The sequence below is a fragment of the Giraffa tippelskirchi genome, chromosome 4 (genome assembly GCF_054371585.1).
Source record: "Giraffa tippelskirchi isolate mGirTip1 chromosome 4, T2T-mGirTip1v1.2.pri, whole genome shotgun sequence".
In the NCBI taxonomy this organism is placed as follows: domain Eukaryota; kingdom Metazoa; phylum Chordata; class Mammalia; order Artiodactyla; family Giraffidae; genus Giraffa; species Giraffa tippelskirchi.
This window is the reverse complement of record NC_137278.1, coordinates 3,275,457-3,291,192: the sequence shown is the minus strand read 5'-3', so window position 1 is coordinate 3,291,192 and position 15,736 is coordinate 3,275,457. Positions and strand designations below refer to the sequence as shown.

The 15,736-nt window shown below is 62.4% G+C and overlaps 1 protein-coding gene and 1 long non-coding RNA gene across 5 annotated transcripts; one reads left to right on the top strand and one right to left on the bottom strand.

Annotated features, from left to right (window-relative positions):
• The first annotated feature begins 287 nt into the window (after window positions 1-287).
• On the top strand, window positions 288-4,398 carry TMEM250 (transmembrane protein 250). Of its 4 annotated transcripts, XR_014082181.1 has the most exons (3): window positions 547-731; window positions 2,080-3,439; window positions 3,757-4,398. XR_014082181.1 is itself a non-coding variant. In XM_081590645.1 (2 exons), the coding sequence occupies exon 2, from the start codon at window positions 2,204-2,206 to the stop codon at window positions 2,621-2,623; it is 420 nt and encodes a 139-aa protein (XP_081446771.1). In that variant the 5' UTR covers window positions 288-344; window positions 2,080-2,203; the 3' UTR covers window positions 2,624-4,398. The 4 variants fall into 4 exon arrangements, 3 of the variants coding, with proteins under 3 accessions (XP_081446771.1, XP_081446770.1, XP_081446772.1); XM_081590645.1 differs by lacking the exon at window positions 547-731 and adding an exon at window positions 288-344 and having other exon boundaries at window positions 2,080-4,398; XM_081590644.1 differs by having other exon boundaries at window positions 2,080-4,398.
• A 3,693-nt stretch (window positions 4,399-8,091) lies between these two features.
• LOC145545774 (uncharacterized) lies at window positions 8,092-14,502 on the bottom strand. Its single transcript, XR_014082180.1, has 7 exons — window positions 13,233-14,502; window positions 11,181-11,337; window positions 10,579-10,798; window positions 10,258-10,378; window positions 10,056-10,157; window positions 9,430-9,594; window positions 8,092-8,575 (listed from the first exon to the last, which is right to left on the bottom strand). It is a non-coding gene; the product is annotated as an uncharacterized LOC145545774 (long non-coding RNA).
• Between the last annotated feature and the right edge of the window lie 1,234 nt (window positions 14,503-15,736).

Sequence of the window (15,736 nt, the reverse complement as noted above, 5' to 3'; positions counted from 1 at the left end):
CCTTGACATCTGTGGGTGGTGTCACCCAGTCCGCCCTGACTCCCTACATTTCGGGACCGTGGGTGGTGTCCCCAGTCCGCTCCAGACTAGCCGGACGGCAGACACGCAGGACCGGCGCCGACCCCAGCAGCACCACCAACACGCGCTCTTTACAGACCGCAAGACCCCACTGCCCCAAAGGCGCGCGCCTGCGCACTGCCCACAGCCCGGGACACAGAGGCGCATGTGCAGAGGAGCTCTCGCCTGGAAGGGGTGAGGGGACGCCGACGCGCAGATCCCCTATCTGCGCCTGCGCAGGACGGGCCGAAGCGCCGACCGGGCACCTGGGGCGGTGGCGTCCGGGGGTACGTCACGGGCCGCGCGCCTGGCGCGTACGCACGCAGGCACGCACGCACTTACGCCCAGGGGGCAAGCGCCGAGTTCCGGGCGCTCGGGGTCGACGCGGAAAAGGGGGAAGGGAGGCGCTGTCCGTTTCGGCGCGGGCGGAGGGTGGGGGGTGTGTGTGAGGAAAGTCCTACGGTGGCCGCAGAGGGACGGCGCTACGGCTCCCACGCTGGGCCAAACGCCGCCGGCCGCCGGGCGCGGGAGCCCCTGGCCCTTCGGGGCGGCCCCGGGCGGGGACGCGTGAGGGTCCGGGCCGCGCCGTCGGCACCATGCGGCCGCCCTGCTCCTGGAGCCCCGAGGGACAGGGGGCCGCGCGGCTCGGGGCGCCGGCGCGGAGAGGGCAGCGGGTGAGCGGGCGAGGGTGCCCGAGCGGGGCGGGGCGGCTCCCAGGGGCGCCACGGGTCGGCCCTGCCTCTGTGGGTCGAGGGCCTAGCACTGGGGGGCGGGCGGTAGGGGCACGTGGGTGTCGCTCGACCCCCTACTTGGAAGCCCGTGGCGCAGACCCGTTGCCCGCGGCCAGGTGGGCAACGGGAGGATAGCTAGCAGCCCGCCCCCGGCTGCGACCCCGCAGAGCACCGAAGTCTAAGTGCCATCAGATGCTGTCAGACCTGGTTCTGGCCGCAGCCTGCGAGCAGGGCTGGGCCTGTGAGCAGGGAAGGGTGGACGCGTCCGGCCTCCCCTTTCCTCCCGCTCCGGCCAGAGCAGCACGTGGGCGGCGGGAGAGGGAGCTAGCTAGCACCAGCCCCTCTGCAGGCCCCGAGGCTGCACGCCACGTGACGGGAGGCCGATGCCCTAGGCAGCGCCTCCCCAGGGCCTGTGCTCAACTTTGCCGCTCCGATTTTACGCATCCTGTACTTCCAGTTCTGTGTTTTCCATCCACGACCCAGGCACAGCTATAAACGGCAGTTGCTAGGCAAAGCTAGAGAGCCACTTGCTATTTTCTCCTCTCCGGTGGTCCAGTCCCATGCCCTGCGATGACATCACTGGCCAGCCCTGGGCTGCCATCTCCTCCTCTGCCAGGCATGGGCAGCCTTTGCCCAGTAATGCCTGCTTCCTACAGCACCCCTGGAAGCCCAGTGCTGCTGGCATCCCCATGGTGCAGAGCATGAATGGTCTCGGAAGGTGAGGTGACCTGCCCAAGGTTACCCTCCTGGTGAAGGACAGCACCGGGGTTCAGGTGCCGCGGGGGAGCCCAGAGCCCTGTGCCAGCTGCCTGATCCCCAGCACTTGGCCTCTCAAGTTGCTAAAGAGAGTGACCCAATCAGCTCAGTGGGGACCCTCTCCCTTTTCCTGTCTTGTGCTGGTTGCCACCCAGGGGCTTATTCGCCCTGGATAAAGCAGCCACAGAAATGCAGGCAGCCTTGGGCATCCCAGTTAAAAGCCAGACACTGAGTCCACTGCAGGGGACTCACCAAGCCTCTGGGGAGGGGAGGTGAGCCGGGGTTTCTATTGGCCCTTTCTCTCCTATTTTAGCATTGACTGCACTGGGGGGTCTGCACCTTCTGTCCCGACCCTTCTTCCTGGTGTCACTGGTGGAATTTTGGCTCCCACGTGATTGTGGGTCCCTTCGAGTGTCCTCAGCCTTTTGAAAACGATAACTCAGTGGCTCTCCAGTCCCGGACTCCGTCTCCCGGCAGTCCTAGGCTGGCTGTGTCCTGGCTGACCCGGCTCCCCTTCGTGTCACTCTCCCTGCAGGCCCCTGCCTCCCCCGGTGCTCAGCCTCGGCCGCCCAGGCCCAGGCGCCCACAACGCCTATGCTGACTGCCGCTGGGACTCTGCCGCCGCCGCGAGCTAGCGCCGCCGCCACTGCCCGGACCCGATGCCGGTCATGCCCATCCCCCGGCGGGTGCGCTCCTTCCACGGCCCGCACACCACCTGCCTGCACGCCGCATGCGGCCCGGCGCGTGCCTCCCGCCCGGCCCGCACCAAGTACAACAACTTCGACGTGTACGTCCGGGCGCGCTGGCTCTACGGCTTCATCCGCTTCCTGCTGTATTTCAGCTGCAGCCTCTTCACGGCTGCGCTGTGGGGCGCGCTGGCTGCCCTCTTCTGCCTGCAGTACCTGGGTGTCCGCGTCCTGCTGCGCTTCCAGCTCAAGCTGTCGGCGCTGCTGCTGCTGCTGGGCCGCCGGCGCGTGGACTTCCGCCTCCTCAACGAGCTGCTGGTCTACGGCATCCACGTGACCATGCTGCTGGTCGGGGGCCTGGGCTGGTGCTTCATGGTCTTCGTGGACATGTGAGCGTGCCGCAGGCTCCTCTGGAGGCGGCTGATGGCAACCTGGCTGTAGCTGCCCCTACGAGGGGTGCTCTTCTTGCTGGGATAGGTCAGGGCCCCTTCCACCCCGTCCCACAGGAACGACCTCCCTGCGCACCGGCGTCTCTGGCTTGGGACCAGAAAGAGCGGAGACTTTTCTGTGAAGGGAACGCTGGTGCCCTGGCTCCTGCTGGTCTTTGCTTCCTCCCTTCTCTGTGTGTGCTTTCGTTGCAACATCCCTGGGGCCACCTGCTTGTGGGTCCACCTGCATTTTCCCAGCTATTCCAGAGGGGACCCATCAGTCCAGTCTGTACTTGGAGAGCCCGGGTTCCTGTCCTCTCTCCAAGACACTGGCATCACCAGTGTTGGTGTGAGAGGCCCCTGGGAGGGGTGTGGTGCCCAGGGGCAGACCTGGAGGGGGCTTCTCCCAGCCGCACTGTCCCCTCCTGTGGGCCCCCAGTCCCTGCGCCAGCCTTAGGGAAACATCGGGCTCCACCAGCTGATGCCCCGCACTGCCACCAAGCTCTTCACTCCGCCCTGGGCCACCAAATCCTGGCTCGACCCGCACACTGTCCTCCATATGTCACCCTGCAAGGTGTCCTGAGTCCCAGACCGGCTTCCGTGTCACCTGAGTCCACTTGGCAGGTTGCTAGATCAGGAGGGGGCATGCTGGTTCCAGGGCACGCCTGTCTTCCTCCCGGGCAGGTCTGCTGAGAATGTCGGCCAGATGACATCATCTCTTCAAGTGTGACTTTCTGAGGCGGGCAACTCAGTGTATTTCTGGCTTGGGAGGGGATGCGGGGTTCAGCCTCTTCCCTGGAGGGAACGTCCAAGATTAAGATGTGTGTGTCGGGAGCAGATATCAGAGGTGGCCCGAGTGCTGTACGTTAAGAAACACCTCTTGGTGTCGTGGGTACATCAGGCTGGACCGCCAAGTGAGGGACTCGGTGGCCCTTGTTCCTGCCTCGGCAGCTGTTAGAGCAGCTGGGAGTACAAAGCAAGAGTGAATGTGGGCCAGGAAAGAACCAGTGGGCCAGGGCGGTTCCGATTGCAGAGAGAACATACCAAAGGGCTAGAGTCTTGCACTTTCCCTCCCCCACCTCCATCAGATGAGCCCAGGGTGGCCTTGGGCCTCGTAGGCAGGCAAGGGGCACTGAATGATTCAGCTGGGACAACAGTCAGACTTAGGGCTTAGGGCCTCAGACGGGAGGGCCACAGGCAGGCTAATGCTCCACCCCAAGTTGTCCCCACAGCCCCAGGCACGTGCAGTGGCCCCTTCAACCCCGTCTGGCCAGGCTGCCTAGTGGCCAGGGGGGCTGTCAGGGCAGTTGTGTGCCTCTGGAAGAAAAACCCAAATCAGGTAAAGAAAGCAAAAAATAACTTGGCTGTAAGCCGTGCTTTTTTGTTTGTCGTCAACTTCTGTCGGGCGATTGTCCACTCAAGGTCAGCGGTGGGCTCCTCAGAGGGAGCGGGGAGCGTGTCTGTCCGAGTTACCTGGATGGCAGGCGAGGAGCCGATCCGCGTGGACCCCCACTTCTCGGCGCTGCAGAGAATCTTTTGCACTGAATCCTGCTGTTTCCTAAAAGCTTTGTGTGGTGTTCGTTGACTTGTGTTACTCTGAGGCCCCCCTACCAAGTGGGCATGTGCCCGTGGGGCGGGGGTCGCGGTGGTGCGGACACAAGCTGCTTGGGGTCCTCAGTGCCTGTGAAATTCTTTATGAAATGAGCCACCTGCATTAAACTTATTTTTTTAACATGTCGATGGCGTGACTGTTTAAAGCTCAAAAAGTTGATACCTTTTTTGAGAGGATATAACAGGCCCAAAACACCACAGATGCCATTTTTTCATAAGTACGGTGGGAAACTTTTAAAAGCAGCCATTGCCAAGCTGGAGAAGGAGTCACTGTGCTGGACCGTAGGGGCCCCTCTGTGCCTGGAGGCCAGGGCTTCCACGGCCAGTGCCTGTCCTTGGGGCTTGGTAAGTGCTGGGTGAGAAGGGCCTGGTGAGGGTCACTTGGCTGAATTCAACAACCAAGTGCGTATGGTCCTTATAAGACAGGATGTGCCCTCTCGGGCCGAAATGGCCATAGGCTTTGGATCTGCGCATACAGTGTGCACTCAGTTTCAGAGAAGACACCCACAGGAGAAATACTGGCAGAAAACCCAAGTTACGGTTCTTTAGCCAAAAAGCAGTTGGAATAATGAGACGCACATTCTTATTTATCTTTATTGAGAGAAGGCTTCCCTGGCTTCCGTGATGAGGGTCACGTCCTCTTCCGCAGCCGGGGTGGCCGGAAAGCGCCCCTGGAAGGGGAGCTGCGGGTCCACGAAAGGGTGGCCTTGCTGCTGGCCCTGGAACTGTATGGGACTTGATATATCAGTAGGAACCAACCCGAGTCCTCTCGGGGTTTAGCTTCTGATGGCAGAGTCGGTACAATCTTCACAGAAGCCTTGGCCCTCGAGATGTACCGGAGGACCCTTGGGAGGTGCGGTTTGTTGGATACAGCCTGGCCGAGGCTCGGGTGGGGCCATGCCCTCCGGCCAGGAGAGACACCCCTCTTGGGCGCCCTGGCTTCACGGGGAGCGGGTGCCGTCGGGCAGCACCGTCCCAGGTTTGTCCTCGCCATGCCCAAGCCTCCGGGAGGCCCACCTTCTGCGGCTTCCACAGGCTGCCCGGCCTGGCCTCCCTCCCTGCTTTCTGGACTAGTTGGCGTGTTGGTGGTGGAGACAGTGGGCCTTGATTTTGGGAATCGGGGAGGCTTGAGGAGGGCAGGCAGGCAGGCACAGTGACCACAAAGAAGGAAGCTGGCCAGGGGAGGGGAGGAGCAGTGCCCGAGGGAGAGCTGGGGAGGGGCGGGGGGGGCGGTGAGGCCTGGGGGGCAGCAGCGGTCAGCGCCCAAGCGTGGGAGACTGGGGGCACCGGGGGCCTGTGAAGTGAGAACAGTCAGATTCGGGGGCGGTGACCCTGGGCAGGGAGGACAGCAGGTCAAGGCTGGGGCAGAAGCTGGACGGTGCAGGAGGAAGGGGGAGGCACTTCCCTGGAACAGAGGACAGGGCCTGAGGGCTGGGCGGTGGCCTCCTTGCCACCAGGTGCTGGGGCTCTCTTGGCCGGCCACCTGGGGAGCCCTCCCTCCTAGGAGCACCCTGGCCCGCAGGGTGGGAGAGGCTGCCCATGGGAAGTGAGGCAACTGCGGGAGAGGGGTCCTGGCAAGAAGGGAATTTCTAGAAACCAGAGGTTTATCTGAGGAAGTCAGCCCCGGGAAAGGGGTGGACGAGGCGCCCTCGGAGATGCCCTCTTGGCTCCAGAGTCACTTCTGGCGGTCCCGGGAGGGAGACCACACTCAGACCGCTGTGTCCTCCGACCGCCCTGACCTCCTGAGCGCACAGCCCAGGGGGGAGGGACGCCGCCCCCGCCGGGAGGGTGGCCAGGGCAGGCAGCCGCGCCCCCCGCCCTCCCCCCCCCCCCCACTCTGGGGCACCGTGCCCCCCACCGCGGCGGAGGAAGGGCGGTCCACTGGGACGCCAGCGGGTATTGACGTCCGCTGACCTTGAGAGTCCCTGTCCCCTCCGGCGCCTGATTGGCAGAGGGAGGCCGGCTCGGTGCTGACTCAGCGCTTCCTTCCCTCCCGCAGGCCAGTCCTCTCCCTTCTCCCTTTTTGGTGTTGTTTGGAAAGGGCCTGTCTTCCGGGAAGGCCCTTCCTCTCATTCCCACCCCACCCCACCCCCACCCCCACCCCGCCCGCCACCCCTCCATGCCTGGCTCCTGCAGGAGCCACTTTCCAGAAAATCCCCAGCCATCTGACAGCTTCCCCAAGATGGGAGCCACCCCTCCTCACCCCCAACCTCACCAGCATCCTTGCCCAGGCAGGGACGGGGCCACGCGGGAGCAGCTGACTCAGCGCCCGTGGGCCTGGCCCTCCCCCAGCCCCGCCAGGCAGCATGCCCAGGCAGGCTGGCAGCTGTGTCACACGGGGCCTCCGGCAGGGTTGCTGTGGCTCTCGCTGTGTGGCCCACACTGTGCCTGAGGGGGTGGCAGACCGATGCCGGGAGGGCCTGCGCGGGCAGGCGGGCAGGCTGCCGGGCGCCCCCTGTCCAGGCACCCCGCCACAGCCCCAGAGTCAGCTCGTCTTCCTAAGCCAAGAGATGGCGAGTGCACCACCCCGGCCACAGGCAAGCTCTCAGGAGTCAGGGCTGAGCAGAGCTCTCCCACCCCGGCTGGCCCAACTCTGGGCACCTGCCATCCTGGCCGTGGGGACTGGCCCAGGCCAGAGTGGGGCAGGGCTTAAGCCAGGACCCCCAAGGGCCCAGAGTGCCAGGCGGCCTGGCTCGACGCTGGGGCAGGCAGGTGTTGTTCTGTGTCCCAAGAGAGAAACCAAAGATGTGGGGCCTTGCTCAATATCCTCAGTACACAGAGGGCCATGGATGCAGGGAGAGCGCCCTGGGAAGGGGGGATACGAGGTCTGGAGGGCCATGTGGTCAGAGTGGGAGGGGCCTGGGGCAGCCCCCACACCCTTGCGCCCTCTGGACCCTGTACTTCTGTGCTACCTGCCTGCCTGCGGTTGGTTGGTGGGTCGATCAGACAGTGTCTTCAGACAAAAGCCCTGGAGGCTGATGCAAGCATCGGCAAGGCCCAGGCCGCGTGCCCATCAGTGCATGTGACCCCGGTTCATCACAGGAGAACCCGATGCAGCTCCATTCTGCTTTCTTGGAATATTAATGACTAGCCCTGGCTGAAATGCCGCATGAATATTCATACCGAATCAATCGGTCCGGCAGAGGTGGCCCGGGGAGGGAGGCGTGTCCCCGAACTGAGGGGACGGTGACATCGGCCCGGAGCCCAGGAGGCCAGGGCGGGGCTGCAGCCCTTCCTTCCTGGTGGACCAAGCAGAGTCGGCTGTCCTGCTGTGGCGGCCCCTTCCCCAGGCAGCAAGCAGTGACTTTCCTGCCCTTACTGGGCTCAGGAGCCCGGCACCAGCTGTCTGAGGCCGAGATGGGGAGACGGATGGTCTAGCCCAGGGCTGGGCGTAGCCAGGTGTGTGGTGAGCTCCCCCCCCATACAACCTGGGGCCCCCGCTGGTAGGAATGGTGCTGCTCACCCTGACCATCGGCCACCCTCATGAATGGGGCTCACGTAACCAGAGAATAGGTTTCCAGATCTTTCCAGTGGAACCCAGCACCCCCTCCCCTCTCTTTGCTGTGCTGCCCCCTGGGCTGGTGGCACTGGGTGTCTCTCTGACCTGGAGGATCCCTGCCCCCTCTGCCCACTGCCCAGCCCTGGGCTCCTCCAGCCCTGGGCTCCTCCAGGCCTGGGCTGCTGCCCAATGCCCACCTGTGGACTTTGCTTTGCAGAACTAAGAGGGCCTCTGCTGCCTGTGGGGAGGGTGGTAGGTAGCTCTTTGATGATATGCCCCTGGGTTTTAAGCGTGAATTCATCATTTATAACAACACTGTGACATAATGGGAACATGAATTATTTGTATGCTTTTCAAATTGTACTTCGATGACCCTGTTGCCCCGGCTCCATGCATGAAAGTGCCCCAACGAACACGATTATCCTCCTTAATCCACACCCTGGAGCTGACTCAGCCTGCGCTGGACACCCACCGGTGTCCCGAGCGGACGAGTCACTGAAGAGCATTTCAGAGCGGCTGCAGCCCTGTGACGCCCCCGCCCCTCCCCCTTGCCGTGTGGCTGGCCGGCACACGCATGTGTGTGCACGTGTGTGTGCCATGCAGACATGTGCGCACACAAGTATCCTCAGTTTGGAGCAGAGGCAGCTCCAAGCTGGGAGGCAAGCGTCCCGGCTCCGTTTGCCTTTCCGGTTCCCGCAAGTGGACCTCTGGCCACTGTCTTCAGAACTGGTTTGCGTGGGGATGGGTCTTATTCCCAACCCTGTGCTGGGGAGGGCGGGGGTTGCTTCTCTCCACCACCAGCTCCTCCTGCGAGAGAGGGGAGAGGAAATGTGGGGGGGAATCTGGACTCACAGCCCAGAGTGGACGGGGCTGCTGGACACGGCTCCTCCCAGGGGCTGGGAGGGGTTCTGGGGAATGCAGCTCAAGGCCAGCATTTCCTTCTGGGTGGGGGCCACAGGGAGGAGGGCACAGTGGGCTCCAGTGGCCCCTGCAACCCAGAAGGACCAGGGGCCAAGCTCTCCTGGCCCCCTGCTCCAGGAAGGTGCCGGCAACCGAGGCTGAGGCTGCAGGGCCTGCCTGGGGGCAGATCAGCTGCCCTCATCTTGACCTCAGGGACACGACCTGAGGGAAAAACCTCTAGAAGGACCTTCTCAAGGAGACCTGGCCCTTTGTCGAATGATGAGCGAGTGAATGAACAGGACTGTCCTGTCTCAGCCCTTTCGAGACAGAACATCACAGACCTGGTGGCCCATAAACAGCAAACATCTGCGTCTCCCAAAAAGTGAAAGTGTGAGTCACTCAGTCATGTCCGCCTCTTTGTGACCCCATGGACTGTAGCCCGCCCGGCTCCTCTGTCCATGGGATTTTCTAGGCAAGAATACTGGAGTGGGTAGCCATCCCCTTCTCTAGGGGATCTTCCTGTCTGTTTCTCCTAGTTGGGGCTGGCAGTCCAAGGTCCTGGGGCCAGCAGAGTAGGTATCTGGCAAGGGCAGCTTCCAGGATCCCAGACACCACGGAAACGGTGGAAAGGGCATGTGCTCTCCGGGTCTTCATCTACAATCCCATTCTTGAGGGTGGGGCTCCCCAAAGCCCCACCTCCGAATACTTTCTCCTGGGGTCTAGGATTTAACATGTAAACTGGGGGACAGGCACACACTCACCACAGATGCCCCGTGTCCCCGGGGCTGGCACTCAGCAGTCCCTCCACTTTCTTAATGACTGTGTCCAGGGTCACTCAAGGCCGCTGTCAGCTGGGTCTCAGGGGCAGGAAGTCTCCCTCCAGACGTGCCCATGGGCATGGGTGCTTGCCTTTTGCTCAGTTATCCCTGGAAAATCAGCCCCTCTTTAGGACCTGGCCCCCAGAAGTCCTTCTGCTTGTCTCACCTGGGTGTCTCTAGATGCAGCTGTCAAAACCTTTCCCAAGTGCTGTCTGCATCCTGTCTGTCTCCTCCCTGGGGAACCTGTGCCCAGCTCTCTCCTGCATCCCACAGAGGCAGTGACTGTCCCTGACGCTGCCATACCCACCCTGCCCAGACCCTACCGTCCCTCCTGGGGGAAGGTGAGTCACGTGGCCGCCTGGCCCCTCGGCCTTCTCAGGATCAGGCAGAAGCAGCTGCTTAACAGCTGCGCTAGATGTTGGAGGGAAATTTAGGACAAAAGAGGAAGCCGATTGAGCATCCAATTTAAACCGAGGGGAGGTATCCAGAAACCAAAACGGCGCTGCCCTAATTCACGCGCAGAGCGAGCCACGGGTTTGCAGCCTCTGACAAGAAACCAAAAAGCTCACCCAGTTTCCTTCTGTGCAAGGGATCCAAACTCGCCCGACAGGCGCCTGCAGATGGCCCCGGCCCCAGCGCGGCAGGCCCCTCGCCCTGCCCTGCAGGGCGGACTGAGGCCAGGAGGGGCGGGTCAGGAGTCAGAAGCGCAGAGAGCTACCCCACGCCAGCTCCAGCCCAAGGCCACGCTGCGCCTGGGAGACGGCGCCTCACCTAGCGGTCCCAGGCTCCTCACACCCCAGCGATGGGTGTGCTCTCGGACCCGACTCCCAGCTGGAGAAGGTGGTCCAGTGGACGTGGGGGCTGCCCCCAGTGAAGGGCTTCTGGGAGGGGTCTGGGGCCAAGCGAGTAAGCCTCAATCCCAGAGCTGCCCTCCTCAACCACCACCCACCACGAACGAGGCCCCACCCTCGGCGGACCCACTTGGTGGCTGCGGGGCGGGTGGGGGTGGGGGGTTGATCTGTAAGAGAGCGTGCGGGCAGGGGTGGGCCCAGCCCCCCTTCCCCCCAGGGACCCAGCCCCGAGCTCAGGAACCTCCAGGTCTCGAAGCCAGTGCGTGCCTAGGTCGGGAGCCACGAGTGGGAACCCAAACGGGCGGGTGTTCCGGCCTGGTCTGTAAGGTGAATGATCACTAGGAAACCAACACGTTCTGCCCGGGGGTGGAAGGGAAGTGGATTCTGTGATGAAAGGTGCTGCCCCCAGCACCTGTTCGGCCCTCCAGCTGCAAGCAACCGGCCCCGGGCGGATCCCTCCCCTGGTGGGGATGAAAGAGAGGGCGGCCTTGTTGGTCCTCAAGAAGAGAGACGCCATCTCCAGGTGTCGGCGCCCGCTGCCGCCCGCCCAGAGGCAGGTGAGCCCCCACCCCAGAGAAGCCCGTGGCTCACTCAGCTGGGTGGGGGTGGTGAGGGGAGCACGGCAGGTCCCCTGTGGACACGGGGCATGGCAGCCACGCCCTGCACCCTCAGCCCCCGCCCGCTTGTGGCGCCCACACTCAGTCCGGTTCCTCCCTCCCCGATGCCCCTCTCACCGTCTGTTGTTCAGTTGCTAAGTCAAGTCTGACTCCCTGTGACCCCAGGGACTGCAGCACGCCAGGCCTCCCTGTCCTCCACTATCTCCTGGAGTTTGCTCAAACTCACGTCCATTGAGTCGGTGATGCCATCCAACCATCTCATCCTCTGTCGTCCCCTTCTCCTCCTGCCCTCAGTCTTTCCCAGCATCAGAGGTTTTCTTCCAATGAGTCGACTCTTCGCATCAGGTGGCCAAAGTATTGAAGCTTCAGCTTCACCATCGGTCCTTCCAATGAATATTCAGGGTTGATTTCTTTTAGGATTGACTGGTTTGAGCTCCCTGCTGCCCAAGGGACTCTCAAGAGTCTTCTCCAACACCACAGTTCAAACCCTCCCATGGTTGCAGGCACCTAATTCCCTGGATGGGCTCTTCCTGCACAGAAGTGCCCAGAGGACCCATGTCCTGGACCCGGAGATCCCCAGCCCTGAGGCAGGAGCCCCCTGGTGAGGCTTGGCCTCCAGGGGCGATGGGACCGCAGATGGATGCGGACGTAGACGTTAGCTCAAAGCCCAGGCCTGAGCTAAGGCCGCACCCGGTGACTAAAAGGCCCACCACGTCCCTCCCCGGGCTGGATCTGAGCCACCAGGTCCCTGCTCAGAACTTCCAGGCAAAAGAAAGATGACAAGGTGATGGCCATGGCCAGCAGGGACCAGGGCTGCGGCACCAAAGGGCTTCGGTCTGCACTGCCGCCCCAGAGCCCCGGGTGTGGACTGCTGGAGCCACGGTGAGGTATTAGGAGCCTAGTGAAACCACTGCCCTGGGGGGTGGGAACCACTGCACTGGATACGGCCATGTGGCCTTCATCTGTTACCAAACCTCACGACTCCCTACGGAGAAGGTGAGGGTGCCCTTGAAGAGGCCCAGGAGGTGCTGGGCCCACCTGTAGCCACAGGCACGGGAGTGACGGTCCAGCAGGGCTGGAGGCCAAGAGGGCAGAGGGGACACATAACTCGTCCCCCAAGGAGGCCCCAGCCTGGGGAGCTGGCCAGGTGAGGGCTGACGCCCGATTTCGGGGTGTGAGCCCCGCCATTGCTGGGAGGGGAGGCCTCTGCTGACAGCCGCGCCCTGTGGGCCTCCCTCAGGTCACCGTGTAGACCCTGCCACCCCTGCGGAAGGGATGGTCTTTAGTTCCGTTTGCCTCGGACCCCAGCCACCCGGTGCTCCTCGCAGGACCAGACCCGGATCTGAGTCTGTGGGGCCCTTCCTGCTGGCCTCAGTGGAGGCCCCCGGGATGTGAGCCGCTGCCTCGCGTGCAGACCCCAGACTCGGTGTCCCTGCCTGCGGTCTGAGCTGCCAGAGCATCTCCTGACTGGACCTCCATCCATCCCCCAGATCCCCCTGGCTCCCAGCTGGCAGGGCCTGTGAGTCTCAGGCAGGAGCCTGGGTCCTGCAGGCGGAGGGCAGGCTGGGCCGGGCAGAGGACACTCCCCGCAGATCCCAGTGTGGACCAGCGCAACTTAGACCCCCACGGGCGCGCCGGCCCCCCGGGGATCTGCACTCTACGAGTCGCGCCTCAGAGCCTGGGGGCGGGTCGGAGGGTGGCGCAGAACGTAAGGGTCCCGGATGGCAGGGCGGGTCGGGACCAACTGGAAGGCGTCTGGAAGAGGGCGGAGGGTCGGCTGTGCGGCCCGGCGCGAGAAGGGAGGATGAGACCAGGACAGACCGCGTGACCGCTACTGACAGCAGGCCCGCCACCCCCGAGCCTCTAACCCCCTCCCAGTCTGATCTGACTCCCCAGGGCCTTGACCCTGGAGCAGCAACGGCCGCATGTCATTTCCCAGGGGGGCTTGATCCCCCAAACTGTGCTCCCATCGCCCTGAGGAAACGGCCCTCATGGACCACCATCCTAGCGACTGTCTGAATGCTGCACCCCTGACCCTTTCATCCTCCGGGCTCCCCATCCGGACCCAGCCCATGCCCCTCGACCCTCCCTGGCCCCCAGGAGGGGCCCCAGTGGGTCTAACAGGACTTTCTCCTCTTCACCTCCAGGCGGTCGGAGCAAGGCAGCCCTCGCCCCGCCCCTCGCCCCAGGCCCCACCCCCGAGCCTGTTCCTCCTGGCTCCAGCGTCCCTGCCCCCTCAGCCCTGCCCACCTGCCTCCTCTTTACCCCGAGGTCTCACCTTGGCCAACAACCTCCTCCTCTCAGTGCCCGGCGTGGTACTTTGTTTTTCCTTGTAGAAAATATAAATAACATAAAATCCACCATCTTAATCTTTTGTTTGTGTTTGGCCATGCTGGGTCTTTGTCGCTCCACGGGATTTCTCTAGTTGCAGCAACTGGGCTCAGCTGGTAAAAAAATCCGCCCGCAATGCAGGAGACCCCGGTTTGATTCCTGGGTCAGGAAGATCCCCTGGAAAAGGGCATGGCAACCCACAACAGCCATTCATGGGCTTCCCTGGTGGCTCAGATGGTAAAGAATCCGCCTGCATTGCGGGTGACCTGGGTTTGATCCTGGGTTGGGACGATCCCCTGGAAAAGGGCATGGCAACCCACTCCAGTTTTCTTGCTTGGAGAATCCCCTTGGACAGAGGAGCCTGGTGGGCTACAGTCCGTGAGGTTGCAGAGTTGGACGCGCCTGAGCAGCTAAGCACAGCACAGTAGTGCTGGGTCTTTGTGGCTGCACGGGCTTTCTCTAGTTGCAGCAAGCCGGGCTACTCTTGGCTGCGGTGCACCAGCGTCTCACTGCAGTGGCTTCTCTCGCTGCAGAGCACAGGCCCTAGGGCACATGGGCTCAGTAGCTGTGGTGCACAGGCTTAGTTGCCCTGTCGCATGTGGGGTCTTCCCAGACCAGAGATTGAACCCGTGTACCCTGCATTGGCAGGGGGACTCTTATCCCCTGGACCACCAGGGAAGTCCCATCTTAACACAGTGCAAGGGCATCAAGCACACTCACACCATTGTGCAAACATCAGCATGTCCATCTCCAGGACGTTGTCACCTTCCCAGCCTGACCCTCTGTCCCCACTAGTCACTCACGCCCCTCCCCTCTTCCAGCCCCAGGCCCTCCCCTTCTATTTTCTGTCTCTATGGATTTGGCTCCTCAAGGGACCTCCTGTAAGTGGATCCTACAGGGTTTGTCCTGCTGTCTTGGGCTCATTTCACTGAGCACCATGTCCTCCAGATTCATCCACGCTGCAGCCTGTGTCAGAATTTCCTTCCTTTTTAAGGCTGAACAACATACCATCAAATGTGTTCAGTACATATTGTTCAACCCTTTGAGGACACCAGGGCTGTTTTCAAGTTTGACTGTTATGAACAGGTGCACACCTTTCTGGAAGACCCTGTTTTCAGTTCTTTGAAGCGTACACCCAGGACTGGGATTGCCGGATCCCATGGCAGTTCTGTGTTTCATTTTTTGAAGGACAGCACACTGTTCTCCATGGCGCCTCACCATTTACATTTCTACCAGGGTTGCATGAGGGTTCCAATTTCCCCACATCCTCCACAGCACCGGTTACTTCCTGTTTTTCGTTTTGTTTTGGTTTTCTCCTTCTCGTCATCCTAGCGGATAAAGTGGTACCTCCTTGTGTGCATAGCACTTTTCAGTCCATGATATTTTTTTTTAAACTGTCTGTCTGGGATATCAGCCTCGGGGGAGCAGCCCTGGCCTGCCACGTTCTCCATCGACTTCCAGGGTGGAGTCTCAGGCCTGGCACAAAGCAGGACTTCCAGGAGGACCTGATGTCTGTAGACAAGCATTCTGCCTGCTTGCCCCCACCCCCCCTGAGCACGGGGACGGCCTTACCTGCAGACTCCCCAGGCTGTTGGAGCATCTGTCCGCAGTCCCCCCTTCTGAACAAGTCCTGTCTCCTCTTCCTGGGGCTTGATTAAACCATCTGCTCACAAGTGTAGAGCTCAGTTGTATGTGAGCCAAAAGGAAGGGGCCCAGCAGTGTGAGGGCCAGTGTGGGGAGGGGTCAGGATGGTTTGCCTGAGGGCCCAGGTGAACGACCTCGGCCTGAAGGGCGAACCAACTGGAGCTCGCTTGCCAGCACAGAAGAGGAGGTTTCCCAGGCAGGGGAACGGCGGGTGCAAAGGCCCTGTGGCAGTGAGAGCAGGGGACACGGCCAGCACAGACAGGCAGCTTGGGTGCTTCAAGGACAGCGTGGGTGGGTGGGGAGAGGGCTGAGGCCAGCCACTCAGGCCTGGTGGGATGTCACTGAGGCCCTGCCAGCCCTTCTGGGCATGCCACCTGCCCCTCCCCCACTCCCTGCACCTCGCCCTTGGGCATTGCCCTAGACCCCAGCTTTCATGGCTACAGGATGGCCAGGCTTTCCCATCAGATGCTTAGAAGTTTCACAGTCCCCCCCACGTGGGGTCCAGTCGCCACTCACAGCCGAACGTGGGCTGGCTGGGGGGCTGGAGTCCTGGAGTCTGTCCCCAGATTTACTGCAGGACAAGCTTGGTCTCAAGTCTGGGGTAGGTGGACACCCCTGGGCAGGCCTTGCCAGGGGTGATGGGCACCTGCCAGGCAGAGCCAGGTGCCACTGGGCCCTGCAGGTCATGGTGGGCTTTGGAGCAAGCTCAGCCATGACCCTGGAAAGAGCCAGGAGTGCCTACAGGAGTGCCCCGTGGCCCAGCAAGACCCTCGAGATGAGCACGAGGTCACCTGGAGGGCAGAGGAG

Bases quoted from the DNA above. Each gene is read 5' to 3' on its own strand.
- TMEM250 (XM_081590645.1), top strand. From the start codon at position 2,204: ATGCCGGTCATGCCCATCCCCCGGCGGGTGCGCTCCTTCCACGGCCCG.